At 33.5% G+C, this 22,580-nt stretch overlaps 1 protein-coding gene across 3 annotated transcripts in view; it reads left to right on the forward strand.

The window, feature by feature from the left end:
- The first annotated feature begins 1,587 nt into the window (after positions 1–1,587).
- HACE1 (HECT domain and ankyrin repeat containing E3 ubiquitin protein ligase 1) overlaps positions 1,588–22,580 on the forward strand; it is a 91,978-nt gene continuing 70,985 nt past the window's right edge. For 2 of the 3 annotated variants that reach the window (XM_074310209.1, XM_074310212.1), the window contains exons 1-5: positions 1,590–1,928; positions 13,546–13,600; positions 14,948–15,037; positions 16,195–16,299; positions 20,754–20,829. In XM_074310209.1, coding sequence (XP_074166310.1) covers positions 1,853–1,928; positions 13,546–13,600; positions 14,948–15,037; positions 16,195–16,299; positions 20,754–20,829 — 402 coding nt within the window. In that variant the 5' untranslated portion in view covers positions 1,590–1,852. Of the gene's footprint in view, positions 1,929–13,545; positions 13,601–14,947; positions 15,038–16,194; positions 16,300–20,753; positions 20,830–22,580 lie in introns of all 3 variants that reach the window. The other variant, XM_074310210.1, reaches the window with a different exon arrangement.

The following is a 22,580-nucleotide window of genomic DNA, read 5'->3' on the forward strand; positions in this document are numbered from 1 at the left end:
CTACAATCCTTATCAGCCTGAAGCAGTTGTGAAGACCTTTATCCCTAGCCCTAAATGAATTTTGGTCCCTGTTTTTTGAGGGTGGGAATGATGAAATCTCAGCTGTTGCCTCAGCCCTGATAATTCTCTCTCTCTCCTTTCTCTCTGTCTCTGTCTCTCTGTCTCTGTCTGTCTCTGTCTCTGTCTCTGTCTCTCTCTGTCTCTGTCTCTGTCTCTGTCTCTCTCTGTCTCTGTCTCTCTCTCTCTTCTGTCTCTCTTTTGAACAAAAGGAACTTTTCCCATGCATATCTTATCTGAGATACCCCCAAATAAAATGTCTTTGCTTGATTTGGAAAAGGTCTGAGCCTGAATTCTTTTAGAGAGGACACGCTATGATACATTCCTGGTACCTCAACATTTCATCTACTGCCCTCCCCACCTTCAGTGAAATCCCAAATCCCAGATTAAACCCTTTTCTTTCTTTCTTTCTTTTTTTTTTTTTTTTTTTTTTTTTTTTTTTTTACTGGAAGCTTTTGCCAAAATGTCATCTCTTTATTAATAATTTATATAGCTTGATTTGTTACATATCGGTTTGCATGTTGTCTGGAAGACCTGAGTTCAGGCCTTAAAGACACTTACTAGTTGTGTATGATCCCGGGCAAATCACTTAAATTCTCTTTACCTTAATCTACTGGAGAAGAAAATGGCAAACAGGAATTTTAGCTAAGACTGTATGGTCCTAGGGGTCTGACATGACTAAAGAACATAAAGGGTTTAAGGGGAAAGATCATTAGTTTGGTTTTGAGTATGTTGAGTTTAAGGTAACATCCAGTTTGAAGTGACTGAAAGCATTTGGAGATTTAAGATTTGCATTAGCAGAGAGGCAAGGGCAAGATGGGTGGGTTTGAGAATCACCAGTATGTGATAATAAACAACGAATGGAGTAGTATAGAGGGAGAAGGGAATGACTGAGTCCTTTAAGACATGTAGAGCTAGACAGCACGGCTTGATTGAGAGTTCATCGAAGGAGGCTGAGAAAGAGCAGGCCGTGGAGGCCTCTGTGAAATGGTTGAAGGTTGAGTGCCTCAGGAGCACTCCGTATGTAATTAATAATAGATTAATAATTAGATATGTAATTATAGATGAATTATTACATATGTAAAAGACTTTGCAGACCTTAAAGATGAATAGGAAGGAAGTTTTAAAAAAAAACCTGATTAATTTCTTGTTTGCGATTTATTCTTCAAACACTTAAACAGAAAACTTGAACTACATATTATTGTTTTTAATTATTAATGGTGATTATCATTAAGATTTTATTTATTTGTTACGGGGGGGGGAGGTGATCGTCATGTAGATTCTTCATTGCAACAGCTTAGAATGAATTTAGCGAGGGCGCTACAACAATCAATTTAAATTATTCCGATCCCAAATTTAGGAAGCGAAAAGGAGAGGTTAAGGAACGTCCGGGATCTCCAGAGATTAAAAGGGAGAGCACTTTGAGTAGCTGCCTCCTCCCATTTGGGGGTGGGGCGAAGGGGGTCCAAGGACAGGGCTGGTCTTGGAGCTGACAAGGGAACTACAATTCCCAGAAGGCGCTGCGAACACGGGAAGAAGGGAGGCAGGAAGCGGCGCTAGACGCGGGCGCTTGCAGCTGACCCAGCCAACTGCCCCCTCCGTTGTCAATAATCGTAGCCGATCCCGGATTCCGGATTCCGGCGCTGGTGGAGAGGAGGAGGTAGTTGCGGCCCTCCATGTCCTCGGGAGCTCCCAGTCTCTCTGGACCGCCATGGACTTCGCCGGGGATGTAGGGAGCTAGGCTCCGAGGTCGGGCCCTGGCGGCGGAGAGAGAGCGGGGCGCGGCGCCCCGAGGATGGAGAGGGCGATGGAGCAGCTCAACCGCCTGACTCGCTCGCTGCGCCGCGCCCGGACCGTGGAGCTGCCCGAAGGTAGGGAGGAAGAGGAGGAGGAGAAGACCCGGTGAAGAACCCCCAAAGTTATGCTTCTTATCCAAAAAGGGGCCTTCCGGGCCCCCCTCGCTCAACTCTCCACCTGCCCCTCGTGAGCCGTGTGAAGTTGTGAGCTGGGATAAGGGCCGGGTCCGTGGGACCCCTCCTGGCTCTCCAGCTGCGGGGTTCCGGAGAGGATGAGGGAGGGAGGGGGAGGGGGCAAGGGGGAGGTGTGATAGAACCAGTTTTCCTTTCACGTCTGTGTCTATTCAGGGAGTCTTAACTCTAGGTACATGAATAATAAAAAAAAAAAAATCACTATTTGGATGTCGTAGAGTTAGTTACCATTTTAACCCTATGCTTTTTATTTTATTCTGAGAAGCGATCCATAGATTGCACCTGAATGCCTCAGGGATTCCATGACACGTAAAGAGTTAAGAATCTCATAAGTAGAAGCTTGATGGAGGATTAAAGGATAAGTGTTATTGGGGTCCGAGTCCCTGGTTTGAGCGATGCCTTAAGTAATACTTTCCTCCTGTTGCAGTCAAAGACCAAGTTACAGGTGTACTTTTTTTTTTTTTTTTTTTTTTTTTTTTTTTGATCTGGTTTTATTTCTCCGAGTTGCTAGTAGGCGGTAGTTTATTTTAGTTACTTTGCCATTTTGGAAATGATGAGAGGGTGGTGCTGATCCCCAGTCACATTTATTGAAGAATCAGCTTTTGATGAGTCTCTAATCACTTTGGGTTACGACAGCTTGAAGTAGCATTTTGCGACATAAGAGCAAAGAATATAGGTATTTGCATTTTTGAATTGTTTTTTGGAATCCATTCTTCTGTGATCTCGAGAAGACCAAAATTGTTGTTTCTGGAGGGCAGGTTGTTAAGTCGTCCTTGGCACGAATATCTTAAGAAGAGCTCTTTGGGGGGAAAAATTGGGAAAAAGGGAAGAAAAAATATTTTTAAAATTTATTTTTATTATTTATTTATTTACTTCACATTCTTAATTTTAAGGAAAATATCCCTGTGACTTTTGAGTCATTCAAAGATATAGTAGAATTTTAAATTGCTACTAAAATGTTTTAGATGACTATAATATCAGTTTATGTAAAAAGTAGAATTGTTCCATTATCTTATATAAATATAATGCCATTTTCAGAATTGAGACAAAGGGAATGTATTTACATAAGGAGGAATTGTCTCATGTTCACTAATTTTTTGGTTGTCAATGTTTTTGAAACTTTTCCTTGGTACACATAAACATTTTAATAGCTTCCCATAAAAGCAGACACTTTTCTCTTACTAGTTTCTCTGTTACTTTTGGAAAAAATGCTTCAAGGATTTAAGAAATGAGTTTTAATTGTAAAGAGAAGCCATATCATGATGATTCAATTTTTTTTTTTCATAAACTCTAGCATTTACTCTCTGTAATAGAGATTTTGATTAGAGTTATAGCAATTATAATGGCCCAGGTCCAGGTTTGCTGTTTTCTTTTTCCTTGTAATCCACTTTGCACAGTACTTGCGTTGTTCTCTGAACACAAAAGACATTCAGTAAATGTTGATTAAATTGCTTTCAGTTCTTTTTAAGTGAGTTTTTGAAACTACCTAGGTATTGCAGTTTCCTTTACACATTTGATTTGAATGAGCACAGATGTCATGAATAAAACATGTTAGTATTCATTTCTATCTTAGGGAGAATAGTACTGTATTCATTTCTAATTCTTTTAATCCATAATTTGTGTAGAATGAGGGACATTTTTTGTTGATATTTGTTTACCAAGATGTGATCTAGTTGAATTAAAAATTCAACTTTTCTTTTGGAGTATGCAAATGAAACAGAATACTGTCACAGTATCTTTGCATTGAAGATTTTTTTTAAACACCCTATGTTTATAACACTATTTTGATTAGGCTCATAAATACTAATTGTATTCTGACCTTTAAAAATTATTTTTCTTTATAAGCATTAGGAGACGTTTTTTGTTAATACTGAGTACCTTTTTTTAAGCTGAAATGGCGAAATAAAAATTAATTAGTTATATAGCAGGGAGGTTTTTGGAATTGTGTGACCCCTCCCAGTAAAACTTGTTAAATTATACTTACTTTCATACATTTGTGATTTAATTGAAGTATTTTCTCCAGTGATGCAAATGGTAACCCATCCCTAGCTTCCCATATTATTTAATGCTTGTCCATGACTTTCCAAAAGTATTGTAGTAGGATCTTCCTTTAAATCTTTTGACATTGTGTAAATACAGTGGATTTTAGATAGCCATTGCTCATCTTGCCTCTTGACTAACCACCTCCATTTCCAATTATGACTCTTTCTGATGATCCTCTTTATTCTATTTCTTGTGTAGCTCCTTGTTGGTAATATGCTGTGGCTTGTTTATGCTCACTATGCTCCTTTTATGTCTTTTTGGGTAAATTGCAATTTGAATTCTTTGGCAACTCTGGTATCCTAAGACTTGGTTTTACTAGAAGAATATTGTTCTTAAAAGATTTCCATTTGTTTCAGGGAGAAGATATTAAAAAAAATACAACTGCAATATTTATCAAAATAAATTCAGTTTCTTCTCCTAATATTCTATTCTGGGTCCAATTCATTATCCAAATCTGTTCAAGATATATATGTGCCCATTTGCTTAATATAATCTGAACAGTAAATATTCTTTATTCACTTCAATTTTTCAGTGTGTTAAATATGAATTATCTTGAGCCATTTCTCATTATGTTTAGGAAACTCTACATTGTTCTAGGGTTTGGTACAAAATATTAGCCTGATATTATTCACAGGCATCATCTTCATTACTTCCTATTTTAGGAGTAATCCCTCTTTCATTTGCACTCTTGGAATGGAGAATCTTAAGTGGCAGAAGAATCTAGCTAGTATATACCTCTATCTCTCCCCCTCCCCCCCTTGCTTAGTACTTCTCATCAGAGTGTCATAGAACAAAATTATTCCTATTATTTCTTTCAGGGAATATTTGTGATTGTGATATTTGCATGGGAGATACTTTTTTGGAGCAGTGTTTTTGTGCTACTGGGTCTAAAGTTTTTAGCCTAACTATGCTTTCTACACACTTCCCTTGGGGTGGGGAAGGCTTTTTTCTAAGCATTTGTCCCATTTCAGCTGAAATACTAGTTTAGCCCTTAACAAAGTTTCTGCTTGTCTGTTTTTGTATTCATCCTATTTTTGGGTCACAGATGTCCTTAGTCTACATTTGGGCACCAAAATGTAATGATCTGGTTAGCTTTCTGGAGGTCTTGGGACCAGCCTTCGTTTTAGCAGAGTAATCACCATGAGAATAATCAGGGATAAAGTCCAAAAGTCTTTATTGTCTTAAAATAGTGGATTTATCTGTTTCTAAATTTTTTTTTAATCAGTTGTGTGATAGTGAAGATGTGGTCTGCTGTAGAATATTGCTTTGTAAAAAGCTACCTCTTTTTCCTTCTTAATCTTTCATTAAGAATTTCCTTCTTATATGTGGAGAAATCCTTATTCTCATAAGGATTTAGTAAAAATGGGAAAAGGTGGTTTGTAGTTTATATATTTTTGATCATTTGGGGGGGTAATAAAATATATAATTTTCCTCAAGCATGATATCATCATCTCAGATATCTTGAGAATCAATTCCTCACTAACTACAAGTTTGGTTTGTTTTCTTCATGGTCTTTTGTTTATTTATGATCTAGTTAAAGTTAGACAGGCTTTGAATACCATTTTTGGAAATGTTGTTTTTTCAAGAGAAGCCTAAGCTTCTTGGTAACTTCTTGGTAACAAAGCTTTGTGGCCCTTACCCTTTTTACAGTGGCAGAGTAGTAGGAAAAGGAGAAAATGGGCTTTGTGCATTAAAAACATTGTTTTTAGGCTATCTAGACTATTTCTTGTGGAAAAAACTGAATCAATATAAATCTTGACATTCTCAATATAACTGAAACCAGTTATAGACAAATAAAAGTTCATTTAAAAAATAGCTCACAAATTTTTCTTGGAAAGGCACAGAAAAAGGCTTGGTCTAATTGATTTTATTATTTGTCCAAAGGCACAGGAAAAATCATTCCATAGAACTTATGATCATCTTGTTTGTGTTATGTATGCATTCATGAAAAGACTTCCATGAAAATAATTGGAGCTTATGTGCCAATATCTATTGCAAGGTGAGGAGGTTGAGAAATTCTATGAAGAACTTTAGTAAGACTCTTCAAATTAAATAGACATATTCTTTAATATCTTATGACTTAAATGTAACTCAGTGCTCATCTAGAGGAGGAGAGTAAACAAAGTTGGAAAAATAACTTGAGAAGAAAACAGGAAACGCTGAAGGTTTATAAACTCTTAAACTTCACGTATCATACATACTTTTTTTCTGGTAAAGAATTGGGAAGTGTTGGAGATATTGAGCATAAAATAGTATCAGAAAAATGAAATTGATATTTTAAAAAATCAATTAAAATTATTTTATTTGAAAAAAAAAGTTTAAAAAAAAAAAAAGAGAAACAGAAAAGAAATACAAAACAAAATAGAACATTGTCACGTGCCCAGCAGAACATCAGGGAGGATTCAATATATATAACAAGAAATTATCAGATCAAGAAAGTATATATATTAGTAGAAGAAATTATATTTATGAATGTCCATTCCCTCTTTATATACACACACACACACACACACACACATATCTGATATATCTATCTATCTATCTATCTATCTATCTATCTATCTATCTATCTATACTCTTCCTGATAGAGATAACATGGATAGAGATATATAAATATATCTATCTATCAGGAAGGGTATAGCACTCTCCCAACATTTTATATATATATATTTATTTACTTTTATTATATATTTATATATATTATATTTGTATTTACATATTATAAATTTATATATGTATATAAATACTATTCATCTATCTATCTATCTATCTATCTGTCTATCTATCTATCTATCTATCTATCTAAAGAGAGAGAGAGAGTGTGTATTGCATATTGAAACCATTCCGGATGTGAGGTTTTCATATTCTCCCCCCTGTAATGCTCCAGTGTTTGTTGTTCTATGCACCTCATTTGTATAACCTGATTATTATTTTTACCTCAACTCTGTCATTCTTTTGAGCTATCCTGTTGTTGATCTGGATCTTAAACATATAGTATATATTTTTCCATGTAAAAAAAAAAACAAAACATTTTGTCAATGTTTAAACTGTTCATATTAAATAAGTTTCTTAAAATTGATCTTTCATATTGAATCTTATGTGTTAAATTTTCCATTAAGTTTGGGTTTGATTGAATTTTTAAGCAACCAAAAAAACCTTTCCTTTCACTTTCTCCCCCAAGATTAAAAGAAAAAAAAAAGTTAAAATGTTTTTATAAATGAATTGAAAGTGCTAGGGGGACCATTTGTTGAGGAAGAAAGAAAAACAAAAATCCCTGTTATAAACAGGTATAGTCAAGGAATATAAATATCCTAATTATCCTTGTTCAAAAAACACATATTTCATTATTTACTTAGACCCATGTACCTTTATCTAGTATTTTTTATTGTGAGTCCGTTGGAATTGTCATCCCTTGGTATACTGATTACAGTTTATAAGTTCTAAAGTTGTTTGTCTTTACAATGTTGTGAGAAAAATTGTTCTCCTCATTCATTTCATTCTATTAATTCATACAAGTTTTCCCAGGTTTTTCTGAAACTATCTTTGTTTCGGTAGCATGATAGTGTTCCATCACATTTATTTACCATAAATTGTTTAGCCATTCCCCAGTTGATGGGTTCCCACTCAGTTTCCAATTCTTTGTCTTGACAAAAAGAGCTACAAATATTTTTGTGAATTTTTAGAGGTTTTTTGTTTAGGATTAATCCCTCCCTTAATCTATCCTCTCTTTTCCTTTAACTTTTTCCTTCCGTATCTCTAGAGTGAAATATATTTTTATACTTGAATCTGCATGAATTTGTTCTTCTTTTGATTGGGTAAGATGAGAGTGAGGTTCAAGTGTTAGCTGCTCTTTCATCCCCATTCCTCCTCCTTTTATAGATCTCAGGGGGGAGAGTGCTATCATCTCTCCTTATTAAAACATAAATAATACATACTCTTTTGTACTTTATGCTTGTTTATTTATGTTTATCTTTTTCTTTCTTCTAAATCCCATGTTTACACTTCAGAGTATACATAACTCAACCTTTTACCAGGAATGCTTGGAAGTCCTTTATTTCATTAAAAAAAAGAAAATTGCCCCCATGGAATTATATTTATTTTTTCTGTGTGGGTTATTCTAACTTGTAAGTTTAGATCTTTTTGCTTTCTGGAATATTGTATTCCAAGTTCTCTACTCTTGGAGAATTGTGATTTCTAAATCACGTGTGAACCTTACTAAGGCACCTGAATACATGATTTTTTTTTTTTTTTCTGGTTTCTTGTGGTATTTCTTTTTAGATATGGAAATTCTAGAATTTGACTATAATATTTTGGAATGTTTTAATTTTGTATCTTTTTTTTGTTGTTATAGCTTTTAATTTACAAGATATATGCATGGGTAATTTTTCAGCATAGACAGTTGCAAAAGCTTTTGTTCCAACTTTTTCCCTCCTTCCCCTTCCCCTCCCCCAGATAGCAGGTTGACCAATACATGTTAAATATGTTAAAGTATAAGTTAAATACAATTTTTGTATACATGTCCATAGTGTTATTTTTCTGTACAAAAAGAATCAGACTTTGAAATAGTTTACAATCAGCCTGTGAAGGAAATAAAAAATGCAGGTGGACAAAAATAGAGGAATTGGGAATTCTATGTAGTGGTTCATAGTCATCTCCCAGAGTTCTTTCGCTGGGTGTAGCTGGTTCAATTGCTTTACTGGAACTTATTTGGTTCATCTCATTGTTGAAGTAAGCCACTTCCACCAAACTTGATCATATAGTATTGTTGTTGAAGTATATAATGATATCCTGGTCCTGCTCATTTCACTCAGCATCAGTTCATGTAAGTCTCTCCAGGCCTTTCTGAAATCATCCTGCTAGTCATTCTTACAAAACAATAATATTCCATAACATTCATATACCACAATTTATTCAGCCATTCTCCAATTGATGGGCATCCATTCAGTTTCCAGTTTCTGGCCACTACAAAGAGGGTTGTCATAAACATTCTTGCACTTACAGGTCCTTTTCCCTTCTTTAAAATCTCTTTGGGATATAAGCCCAGTAGTAACACTGCTGGACAAAGGGTATGCACAGTTTGATAATTTATTGAGTATAGTTCCAAATTGTTCTCCAGAATGGCTGGATGTATTCACAATTCCACCAACAGTGTATCAGTGTCCCTGTTTTCCCACATCCCCTCCTACATTCCACATTATCTTTTCCTGTCATTTTAGTCAATCTGACAGGTATGTAGTGGTATCTCAGAGTTGTCTTAATTTGCATTTCTCTGATTAATAATGACTTGGAGCATCTTTTCATATGGCTAGAAATAGTTTCAATTTCTTTGAGAGTTGTCTTTTCATATCTTTTGACCATTTATCAATTGGAGAATGGCTTGATTTCTTATAAGTTAGAATCAATTCTCTATATATTTTGGAAATGAGGCCTTTATCAGAACCTTTGACTGTAAAAATGTTTTCCCATTTTATTGCTTCCCTTCTAATCTTGTCTGCATTTGTTTTGTTTATACAAAAACTTTTCAATTTGATATAATCAAAATTTTCTGTTTTGTGATCAATAATGATCTCTAGTTCTTCTTTGGTCATAAATCCTTCCTCTTCCACAAGTCTGAGAGGTAAACTATCCTATGTTCTTCTAATTTATTTATAATCTCATTCTTTATGCCTAGGTCATGAACCAATTTTGACCTTATCTTGGTGTATGGTGTTAAATGTGGGTCAATGCCTAGTTTCTGCCATACTAATTTCCAATTTCCCCAGTAATTTTTGTCAAACAGTGAGTTATCCCAAGAGCTGGGATCTTTGGGTTTATCAAACACTAGATTATTAAAGTTATTGACTGTTTTGTCTTTTGAACCTAACCTATTCCACTGATCAACTAGTCTGTTTCTTAGGCAATACCAATGTTTTTGGTAACCGCTGCTTTATAATATAATTTTAGATCTGGTACAGCTAAGCCACCTTCATTTGACTTTTTTTTTTTTTTTCTCATTGATTCCCTTGAAATTCTTGGCCTTTTGTTTTTCCATATGAACTTTGTTGTTATTTTTTTTAGGTCATTAAAATAGTTTTTTGGGACTCTGATTAGTATAGCTCTAAATAAATAGATTAGTTTAGGTAGGATTATCATCTTATATTTGCTCACTCTATCCAAGAGCATTTAATATTTTTCCAATTGGTTAGATCTGACTTTGTGTAAAAAGTGTTTTGTAATTTTGCTTGTATAATATGGAAATTGTTTTGTAATTTTGCTCATATAGTTCCTGATTTTCCTTTGGCAGATAGATTCCAAAATATTTTATACTATCAGTAGTTACTTTAAATGGAATTTCTCTTTGTAACTCTAAGTGTTGGATTTTGTTAGTGACATATAAGAATGCTGATTACTTATGTGGCTTTATTTTGTATCCTGCAAATTTGTAGATTATTTCTAATAGCTTTTTAGTAGAATCTCTGGGGTTCTCTAAATATAACATCATATCATCAGCAAAGAGTGACAATTTGGTTTCCTCATTATCTACTCTAATTTCTTTAATCTCTTTCACAACTCTTATTGCTGAGGCTAGCATTTCTAATACAATATTAAATAGTAATGGTGATAGTGGGCAACCTTGTTTCACTCCTGATCTTATTGAGAATGGTTCCAGTTTTTCCCCATTACATATGATACTTACTGATGGTTTTAAATAGATGCTACTGATTATTTTAAGGAAAAATCCATTTATTCCTATACTCTCAAGTGTTTTTAATAGGAATGGATGTTGGATTTTATCAAATGCTTTTTCTGCATCTATTGAGATGATCATATGGTTTTGGTTAATTTGGTTATTAATATAGTCAATTATATTAATAGTTTTCCTAATACTGAACCAGCCCTGCATTCCTGGTATAAATCCTACTTGATCATGGTGTATTATCCTGGGTATGATTTTCTGTAGTCTTTTTGCTAATATCTTATTTAAAATTTTAGCATCAATATTCATTAGGGAGATTGGTCTATAATTTTCTTTCTCTGTTTTCAGCCTACCTGGTTTGGGTATCAGTACCATGTCTGTGTCATAAAAGGAATTTGTAGGACTACTTCATTACCTATATTTTTTTTTTTTTCTTTTTTGATAACTTTTTATTGACAGTACATATGCACGGGCAATTTTTTTTACAACATTATCCCTTGCACTCACTTCTGCTCTGACTTTTCCTTTCCCTCCCTCCACTCCCTCCCTTAGATGACAGGCAGTCTTATACCATTCTCTATTTTTTCAAATAATTTATATAGCATTGGGGCTAATTGTTCTTTAAATGTTTGGTAGAATTCACATGTAAATCCATCTGGTCCTGGGATTTTTTCTTAGGGAGTTGATTAATAAATAGCTTGTTCTATTTCTTTTTCTGAAATGAAACTAAGTAATTTACTTCCTTCTCTGATTATCTGGGAAGCCTATATTTTTGGAGATAGTCATCCATTTCATTTAGGTTATCAAATTTATTGGCATAAAGTTGGGCAAAGTAACTCCTTATTATTTCTCTAATTTCCTCTTCATTGGTGGAAAGTTCCCTCTTTTCATTCTTAAGACTAACAATTTGATTTTCCTCTTTCCTTTTTCTAATCAGATTTGCCAAAGGTTTATCTATTTTATTGGTTTTTTCATAAAACCAACTCTTAGTTTTATTTATTAATTCAATAATTTTTTTTCTCTCAATATTATTAATTTCTCCTTTTAATTTTAGAATTTCTAGTTTAGTATTTGATTGGAGGTTTTTAATTTGGTCTTCTAGCTTTTAAATTTGCAAGCCCAATTCATTGATCTTCTCTTTCTCTATTTTTTTCAAGTAAGCCTCTAAAGATATAAAATTTCCCCTTATTACCGCTTTGGTTGCATCCCACAGATTTTGGTATGATGTCTCATCATTGTCATTGTCTTGAGTGAAATTATTAATTGTGTCTATAATTTGCTATTTCACCCAACCATTCTTTAAGATGCGATTACTTAGTTTCCAAGTACCTTTTGGTCTATTTACCCCTAACTTTTTGTTGAATGTAGTTTTTATTGCATCATGATCTGAAAAGAAAGCATTTACTATTTCTGCCTTCCTGCATTTAATTGTGAGGTCTTTATGTCCTAATATATAGTCAGTTTTTGTATAGGTTCCATGAACTGCTGAGAAGAAAGTATACTCCTTTCTGTCATCATTCAGTTTTCTCCAAAGATCTATCATACCTAATTTTTGTAATATTTTATTTACCTCTTTAATTTCTTTCTTATTTGTTTTGTGGTTTGATTTATCTAATTCTGAGAGTGCAAGGTTGAAATCTCCCACTATGATAGTTTTACTGTCTATTTCTTCTTGCAACTCTCATAACTTCTCCTTTAGATGAATATATGTTGCATATATACTTGGTGCATATATGTTTAGTATTGATATTGCTTCACTGTTTATGCTACCCTTTAGCAAGATGGTTTCCTTCCTTATCTCTTAATTAGATCTATTTTTGCTTGGTCTGAGATAAGGATGGCTACCCCTGCTTTTTTGACTTCAACTGAAGTATAATAGATTCTGCTCCAGCCTTTTACCTTGACTCTGTATGTTTCTCCCTGCTTTAAATGTATTTCTTGTAAACAGCTTATTGTAGGATTCTGACTTTTGATCCGGTCTGCTGTCCGCCTGATTTTGTATCTTTTAGGAAGTTAATTTACTCTTTATTTTACTATCTGCAGAGAGAAATAAAAAGGCAGCCAAAAGTATAAGAAAGAAATTTTAGAAGAATATCTGGAGTTCAGTTAGTAATTTAGTATGGTATTATATTTGTTTTTTTAAACTACTACTATTATCCTACTATTGTTCTTGTTCACAGTTTTTGGTAGCTGATTCTTTTTCAGGTAACAGGTGGGGGGAAATGTATTTTGAAAAATATTGTTACACATGTGTGATTTTTTAGTAGTTTTTATAAAGTATTTTAAACTATTTTTATCATAATGTATTCATAAGGAGAACTTACTAGGTATTTGTTTTAGATTTTTAAAAACCTTTAATTTCTATAGTTTTGATACCATGTATTATAAAAAAATCAAACATTAGTGTGACCAGACTTTTTAAAATTAACTTTATAAATAAAACTAAATTTTGAAAGTTTATAAAGTTTAAAGTAATTCATCAGGTTCTTTTCCCATCAAGTTGCTATAAAATCATTTTCAAGATGTTTATTTGAAAACAGATTTAGTGCTGGTATCTCATCTGACACTTTTCCCTCTCTTCTTATCTTGAGTGGTTGGGATCATGCCAAAGTCATCTTAATTCTTTCCCCCTAGGAGAACTAATCAGTAGATCTATCAGAGGTCTATAGTTACACTGTAAGTAGATTATACTTAGCCTCACATTCCCTTTCTAAAAGCCCCTTAACTGTTCATGCATAGGCAAGATAAACTAATTTTTTTTTCTTATTATTTTTTGACTAGATAATGAAACTGCTGTTTATACATTAATGCCAATGGTTATGGCTGACCAACATAGGTGAGTATTTTTTTTTTTTTTAAAAGACTAATACAAAAAGATTTAAAATTTTAGAACTAGAAGTGAACTTGGAGGCAGTCTAATTCAATGTTTTATTTAACACATATGAAAAATAGTTTTTTTTTTTCTTTAAAAAACATTCACTGTTGAAATATACCAACTAAGTGAAATGACCTTAATCAAATCATTTATCCTAATTTTACAGATAATGGTAATGTCAATAGTAGTTAACATTTATATAGTGATAATGAGATGTTTTTGTCTGTTTAAATTAAAAATTATGTTGTGTGCAAAACATGGTGCTATATACAAAGATAAAACAATTTCTGTCTTTAAGAAGTGTAGGTCCTACTAGAAGAATGGGAATGGGAATGTAGTAGATATTTTAATTTTTTTCTTTCTTTTCTTTTCTTTTCTTTTCTTTTCTTTTCTTTTCTTTTCTTTTCTTTTCTTTTCTTTTTTTTTTTTTTATTTTGCTGAGGCAATTGGGATTAAGTGACTTGGCCAGGGTCAGTCACATAGCTAGGAAGTGTTGAGTGTCTGAGGTCAGATTTGAACTCAGGTCCTCCTGACTTCAGTGCTGGTGCTCTATCTACTTTGCCACCTAGCTGCTCCCAGATATTTTAATTTTGAAAAGGGAAAAATGTATAGTTCTGATTTTTTTTTTCTGAAGGTATAATTATATAAAGGATATTCTAAAAGTCTTTAAGGCAATTTTAAGTTTTAACAGCTTCCAATAGTTTTCATCACTTAAAATTATACCAAGGCTTTTGAAACACCCTATAGTAATTGATTCCATGGAAATAAAGATTTGGCTACTTAATGTGGTCTACAAACATACAGCTTGAGAATGGTCATAGTGGGTGACTAGATTCATAATTCATAATTTAGAGAGAGACAAAGAGACAGCATGAGAGCATGAAGGAGAGGGAAGGAGAGAGAAAAAGAAAGAGGGAGATAGTGAGAGAGAACCATGAATTTTTCAGTAACTTTAGAAGTTATTTAGACAAAATTTAAATATGGTCTTACAAATCTCAAACCAGTCATGTGTTATCTGCATGTAATTCCTTTAGCCTAACTCCCTTTCACAGAAGAATTCATTGGCAGCTTAAGTAGCATCAGAATAGGGACTGTGTCAGTATCTTAATAGTCATGACTGGAAGCTTCTGGTCCCTAGTTTAATTGACTATGTCAGGTACTTTTTGGCATTAATACTGCTTTGGCAAATTGCTGCACTTCAGAGAATAACTTCCCTGGGGTCTGTGGCTTATCTCATTTATGAAGATTTGAAAACAAGAATTGAAAAGCTGTGCACTGTGCTTTAGTCTTGATTTTGTTTCTGTATAGATCTGTTTCAGAATTATTATCCAATTCAAAGTTTGATGTCAATTATGCATTTGGACGAGTGAAAAGAAGCTTACTTCACATTGCTGCAAAGTAAGACATATTTGGTTTGGGCAAATACATGTGGCCTCTATTGTTTCTTTACTTTTTCTTGATTGCCTGCATTCTGGCTTTGCTTTATTTTGCTTTTTTGGATTGTGACTAGTGATATAACCATGAACTACTACCACATACTCTGGGTTGGGCCTGAACCAAGACTGTAGATTGGGTGGAATGAGATTTCTTTTGAGATGGACTGAATAAGAATTATGCAACTGAATTTACTATTTTTCTTTTTGAAAAAAAAAAAAAAAAAAACCCAAAACTATTCAAATTATTTAAAACTTAGAATTTACTTTTAAAAATTAAATAAAAATTTTATTTTTTTAGTTTTCAGCATTTACTTTTTTTATACGATTTGGATTACCTTTTTTTTTTTTTCCCCTCCTTCCCTTTTGTACCCTTTTCCCCAAGACAGCAAGCAGTCTGATATAGGTAATACATATATTATCATATTAAACATGGCATTAGTCATGTTGTGAAAGAAGAATAAGAATAGAAAGGAAAAACCTTGAGAAAGAAAAAAAAATACAAAAAAGGGAAATTCAGGCTTCATAGTTATTTCTGGATATAGATAGCATTTTCTCTCATGAGTCTTTTGTAATCGTTTTAGATCATTGTATTGTGGAGAACAGCTCAGTCTATCAAAGTTGATCATCGCACAATGTTTCTTCTATTGTGTACAATGTAAAATTAATTTTAAATTAATTGTCTTCTGGAAATAGGCTAAGTTATAATTTGAAGTCATTAACTTTCATCATCTTTGACTAAGACTTTTCTTAGGCTATATGGAGAATGCTATTTAGTTAGATTGTCCCATTGCTTATTACTAATAAAAAATTAGACTTTTGAAAAGTATTTTCTTGATATTTGCAATTCATGAAGTAATAATGAATGTAATTCATGAGGTAATCATTGCAGTAGTGTCATATATGTATTTTCCAGAGTTGAGAATTTTGACTAAAACAAGCTACTACTTAATTGATATCCTAGTAGAAATAAAAAATATTATCTTCATGGCATTAAGGTATAAGATGTTTAAATAAGTGACTACAGAAATATACTTAATTTTTTACCTTTGTTTATTGAATTAATCAATATATTTCTGATTTAGTTATTGAAAAGAATTTGAACTCTTAATTTTGTTTCAGTTGTGGATCAGTTGAATGCTTGGTTCTGCTGTTAAAAAAAGGAGCAAATCCTAACTATCAAGATATTTCAGGGTGTACACCTCTTCATCTGGCAGCTAGAAATGGGTAAAGTGATTTTTCCAAATAACTTTTTTTCTCATGATGTATTCAGTGATTTTCATTTATCTTTTATTCAGTGATTTTTAGCTTGTGGAAGTCATGTAAACATGTAAGTATGATCAGTTTTTATATAGAAGTTTCTTAAAGATGTAGATTAGAATTTTTCACATCAAGGAAGGAAGAAAAACTTGCTTAATGTGAATCAGGTAATGTGTTAAGGGCTTACAAATATTATCTCATTTGATCCCCACAAATTCTGAGGCCAGACTTAAACTCAGGTCTTCCTCACTCCAGACTTGGAATGAATAGCACTAATTCATATAGTTATTTAGATTTTTCAGTTGTAGTTATGGTTAAACGTTATATTCATTGGTCTTTTTATGAGAGATAGTGTGTTGCAATGGAGAGAAAAATGGCCTTGAAACCAGAAAAATCTAGGTTCAAATCCTTCTTGTGCACATATTAGCTAAATGACTAAGCCAGTTGCTTAACCTCTCAGTGTTCTAGGCAACTCTCCTAATATTGGAGTTCTTGATTTTTTAAAAAAATCATGAACTTCTTCAGCATCTAGTGAAATCTATGGATCCTTAACAAAATTATGTTTTTAAGTGCATAGGATTACAAAAGAAACTGACTAAATTGATAAATGTATAAGTTCATTGAGAATAGGTAAAGAACCTCTCTCTGCAACTTCTATAGAGCATATAGTTAATAATATAGCAGGTAGATAGCTGTTTTAGGAAAATATCTGGATATAAATAATTATTTCATTTAACTTTTCATAGTTTAATTAGAAGATGGACAGATTGCATCATAGTATGGATAAAAACAAATTCAATCCTTTTGTCACTATAACAGGAGATTCAGGCAGGTGATTCTATGGGAAAATATGGACATGATCCCAGTATTGAAAAACTAGATTTTTTTTGGAATTGTCTGCCAGAAAGAATCCTTATAAATTATTCTTTAGAAACAAAAAGCACATAAAAATAATTTTGATCACTAGGTCTCTCAATAGTAGACCATCTCTGTTGGAGAAGGTCTTCATTGTATTAATTTAGAAGGTAAAGAAATATGGTAGAGAGATTAAATGATTTACCAGCTAGTCAGTGGAAGAAAATGAATTAGAATTGGTTTATGACACCTAGTGTTGTTGTAAGTCTCTTAATATTTAACTAGACTTAAAAATCAGTAGATAAAATTTAGGATTTTGGAGAGTTTGAAAAAATTGTTTATAGTTTAGGTTGTGGACAGTATCCTGAACGTTCAGACCCCTAACACTAGCAGACAGTTTGAAGAATGAATATAATAATATTAATTCAGACTTGGAAGGACAAATACTAAAGCTGAAGCTTAAATGCTTGGTCTGGATATTGAGGATACCAGATTGATTGGAAGAGACCCTGTTGGGAAAGATTGAAGGCAAAAAGAGAAGGGGGTGGCAGAGTTGAGATGGATAGATAGTGTCATGAATGCAATGAACATGACCTTGGATAAACTTGAGACAGTGGAAGACAGAAGGATCTGACATGCTGTGGTCTATAGGCTTAAGAAGAGTTGGATATGACTAAATAACAAATGATGATTTTAATAGGATAAAGTGAAACACAAGAAGGAAGTTCAGCATTTTCTAGCTCCTATCCTTTGTTCTATTTTTAGTGTATTTTGAAGGTGGTACTATTGTGTTGCTTTTTCTCATCCTCCCTTCTTTGTTTTCATATTTTTATTTCCTGGACCCACTTATTTGTAAATAGGTAATCAGCCAGCTGTCTCTTTGTCAGAGTCTAGGTTGAATGTCAGGTATTTAGTAAACATTAAGTACCTGTGGTATACCAGGCACTGTGCTAAGCTCTAATGATACAAAGAAAAGCAAAAAAAAAAAATCCCTGCTCCAAAAACAAAAACAACAACAACAACAAAAAAAAAACAAAAACAAAACCACAGTCTAATGGGGGGGAGACAATATACAAATAACTTTGTACAAATAAGGTATATATAGGTGAAATTGGAGGTAATCAATTGAGGGAAGTCACTAGAATTAAAACACCAAGGGAAAGGTGATATTTTAGTTTGGACTAAAGGGAAGCCAGAATTCTAACTTATATAAGAAAGGAAAACATTTCAAGATATGGAGGGCAGCCAGTGAAAATAAATTGAAGCCAAGAGATGGGAGTGTGTAAGGAATAGAAAGGGAGCTAGTGTTAAATTGTTGTTTGATTTCCTAGGATGTTGATTTCTGAGTGGAGAGTATAAGGTATAAAGCCAGAAAAGTGGAAATTGGAGAGGGGAACAGGTTATAAATGGTTTCAAAGGCCAAACAGGCTTTTATCCTTCTTATTTGATCTGGGTGATGATAGGGAACTCCTAGAGTTTATAGAGTAGGGGCCATGACACAGACCTTCAGTCAAGGCGAACCATATGTTAGCTGAATAGAGAATAGACTGGAGATAGTAGACTTATGGCAGGAAGACCAACCGGCAGCCTATTGTAGGCCTTCCAAATTTTGCTTGAGGACAGTATTTCATACCACTACCATGAGGCAGTGTGATGTATTGGAAACATGCTGAATTTAGCCAGTTGACCAAGGTCTAGATTATTGCTCATGCCTACTAGCTGAGTTGAATGAGCTGTGTGAATAACCTGTTTGTGGCAAGCTATCTAACCTCTCTGAGACCCACTAATCTTATTTGTATGAGTTTTGTACTAGATCTCTGCTCTAAATCTATGATTTTATGACATCTTAATCTTTTTTCTCTCAATTTTCATGGTTATAACTCTAGTTCAAGTTCTTACCACTCTTGCCTGTGCCACTGTAATAGTCTCTTAATTGGTTTCTCAGTTTCCATTTCCATAAATCCTATTTTCATATAGTTGCCAAAATATTCCTGTTAAGGCTTTGGGACAATGTGGCCCTATACCTTTGAGGTAAAACAACTTAGTTTGGCTTTTAAAATCCTCAATTTGTCCCTAGACTATATTTCCAAACTATTTACTATTAATCACCTTCAGTTTTTCATTGTAGCCCATCTTTTGTCTCTTCTTTTGCTCTTCTACCTCCAAATTTTTAGTGTTTTCTGCCTTTTTAGATTACCTTGTAAATACAAGGAGTACTTGTGTGACTTGAGATACAGTCATAGAATACTGGACTTTGATTCAGTATGAACTGTCTTCCACCCCTGATGGCTTGACCCTAGTGAAGTCTTTTTACTTCTCAGGGCTTCATTTCACTGATTTGTAAAATGGGGAGTATAGTATTTTGATTACCTTTTGTCCAAAATTGTTATGTGAGACTGAACAGAGATCCTGTGTGGGATGTGCTTTGCAGATTTTTAATCATTATATAGATGCCCATATTTGTTGTATCCCTGAATAAAAGGGAATGAACTTGTTCTTAAACACCTGTCATAATACTTTGTTTATAGAACTAGACACTTTTTACTGTTTGAATTGTAATGATCTATATAGTAGATGTAGGAAATGTAGGAAATCTCTGTTTTTTCATATCTGTTTTTTGGTAATGCTTTTTGTTTCATCCTAGTCCTATCTTTTAAATATTTTTAATTAAGAACAAAAGACTTGATGCACTATCATAATCTTTCAACGAATTGAAATTTGAGTATTATTTCAAAAAAAAGATTTTACTGCTCTTTTCCTGATTCAAGTAAAAATTTGATTTTTACCAAGTATGTACATGTAGCACATACATCCTGGTTTTGAGGAGATTGAGCCTGGCAGGTCGTTTGAATTTGGAAATTTGTAGAGTCTCTAAAGCAAATTGAGTATTCACACTAAATTCACACTTGGTGTGAAGGATGACCAAACTGCTTCTGAAGGGGTGAATCTAGCCAGCTTTGAAAAATGGAGCATGTTTAAAGAAAAACACCTGTGCCATTTAGTAATGGATTAGGACCCATAAGTGGTCACTTTTAGCCTACAATCTACTGGGGCAATCAGTTGATAAAGAGACATCCAATATCAAGGCAGTTTTTTGTTTTTTTGCAATTGAGGTTAAGTGACTTTCTCAGGGTCCCACAGCTGAGAAGTGTTAAGTGTCTGAGACCAGATTTGAACAGAGGTCTCGTGTTCTATCTAGTGCACCACCTAACTGTCCCATCTCAAAGCAATTCTAAACAAACCAAAAACAAAACAAAACAAAACAAAACAAAACCCAAAACTACATTAACCAAAAAACCAAAACAAAACAAAGCAAAACCTTATTTACACATTTTCCCCACAGGTATCCCAAATCAGACCTAATGTTTGATTATGCCCAAATCTTAGAAACATTTTATATTTCATTTTAAATGATGTTAGCTGAGTTTATGATCAAGTAGGATATGTAGTATTATCATATATTGAATTGATTTCTTTCTAAAATATCTCTCTTATTCTATTCTTATTAGTGTATTTTAATGCTATTGCTTATGACATTTTGTTAATGTTTCTTTTCTTCTTTCCAGTCAGAAGAAATGCATGAGTAAATTATTAGAATACAGTGCAGATGTCAACATTTGTAATAATGAAGGACTGACTGCAGTAAGTGTTTTAAATTTTGTTGAAATTACTTTAATTACTTTAAAAAGGGTAAAATTTAACATGACACATGGGTTTTAAAAGTTAATTTTTATTTTTGTTTAAATGTTAATAATATCTTGGCAATAACTTAATGGACCACAAATATTTGGAAACATTTTTCTTTTAGATATTTTGATGAATTTATCCCAGAGAAACTATGAACCTATCACATTTTTATTTTGATTGCTTGTTATTTCTTTTTGATTCTGTCATCCTCTAGTTTCTTTCTTTAGCTTCTGTTTACTGACCTTCAAGGATGCTTCAAGGCTTTGAAATACATTCTTCATAGGCACTCTGGGAGGTTAGACTGTGTGTGTGGTTTTTTCCTCTTTGTTTCTCAGTTTGCTCAAGAGTAGAATGTTTTCTTTAGTGCTTCTCCTTGCTTTTGCAAAATTAAGTCAGAGTAACATATTCTTTGTGTGAGTGCTTTTCTCCATTGAGGTCCTACTTTGATAACTGGTGTTATTGTAGTGATTCTGGGGTCTTGAAAACTATGCCAGCTTTAGTAGATATTGCCAAACTAGAAAGCCTTTGAATATAGATCTGACATCCTATATAAACTTAAGTTTAGAAAAGTTTACAATTATTGTGGCTGCATGACTGTAAATTTACATGACTGTTTCAGTAATAGTCTCTTGTAGATATTTGAGTCTTTCTCTTCTGCATTTGTATCTTTAATCTCCCTGCTCCCATGATGGAGTTGTGATTGCATTCTCTTTTTGTTATTTTCCCATTCTTCCAGCCTGTTTCTTGACTTGAGATTTGAGATCTAGCCTGGTGCTGTTGTTTATTTCTTGGGGATATTGAATATTATGTTATTCCAGGATCTCAGAAACCGGCTGGACCCCAGCAAGATTTCAGTACTCCCAAATTGGTCTGATCTAGGACAGAGTTTAAGCCACATTACTGCCACTGGCTTCTGAACATCCTCCTTTTTTTTGTAACAGTGCCCAGGTATCCCACTGGATTTCCTTCTTACTCTACCTTGGATCTCTTAAGTAGGACTGGGTAATAGATGACAAAGTGAGTGCCAGTTGGTACCTGCCTTGTCACAGAATTTGGTATATGGCTGGTATGGGTATGAGACCTACTTTGCTCTGGTGAAAAATTTTTCCCTGGGTGCTGGAATGTTCTCTGTCTAGTGCACTCCTGGCTAACTCTTCACTCCACGGAGTGTCTGTTTACTTATGCCAAGCTGGGCTGGACAAAGGCCTCACTCCGACCTTTCCTGGATTTCTTTATTGGGATTTGTTCTGGTTCATTTTTTAGATTTGTTATTAGGAGTTTGTCCGCAGTAACAGTTTCAAAGATCATTTTCTTTTCTTTAATTTTTTTTTTTTTTTGGTAGCTTTTTATTGATAAAACATATGCATGGGTAATTTTTCTTTTTTTTTTTTCAATATTTAAAGAAAATCACTTTTAAAAAAAAATATTATCCCTTGTATTCATTTTTCCAAATTATCCCCCCCCCCCTCTACTCCCTCCCTCTGATGACAGGCAATCCATGGGTAATTTTTCAATATTGACCCTTGCAAAAACTTCTGTTCCAACTTTTTCTCTCCTTCCTCCTACTCCCTCCCTTAGATGACAGGTAATCCCATACATGTTAAATATGTTAAAGTATATGTTAAATACAATACATGTATACATATTTATACAATTGTCTTGCTACACAAGAATAATCAGATTTAGAATGATGATAAAAATAACCT

Source organism: Sminthopsis crassicaudata, chromosome 4 (genome assembly GCF_048593235.1).
Source record: "Sminthopsis crassicaudata isolate SCR6 chromosome 4, ASM4859323v1, whole genome shotgun sequence".
NCBI classification, from domain to species: domain Eukaryota; kingdom Metazoa; phylum Chordata; class Mammalia; order Dasyuromorphia; family Dasyuridae; genus Sminthopsis; species Sminthopsis crassicaudata.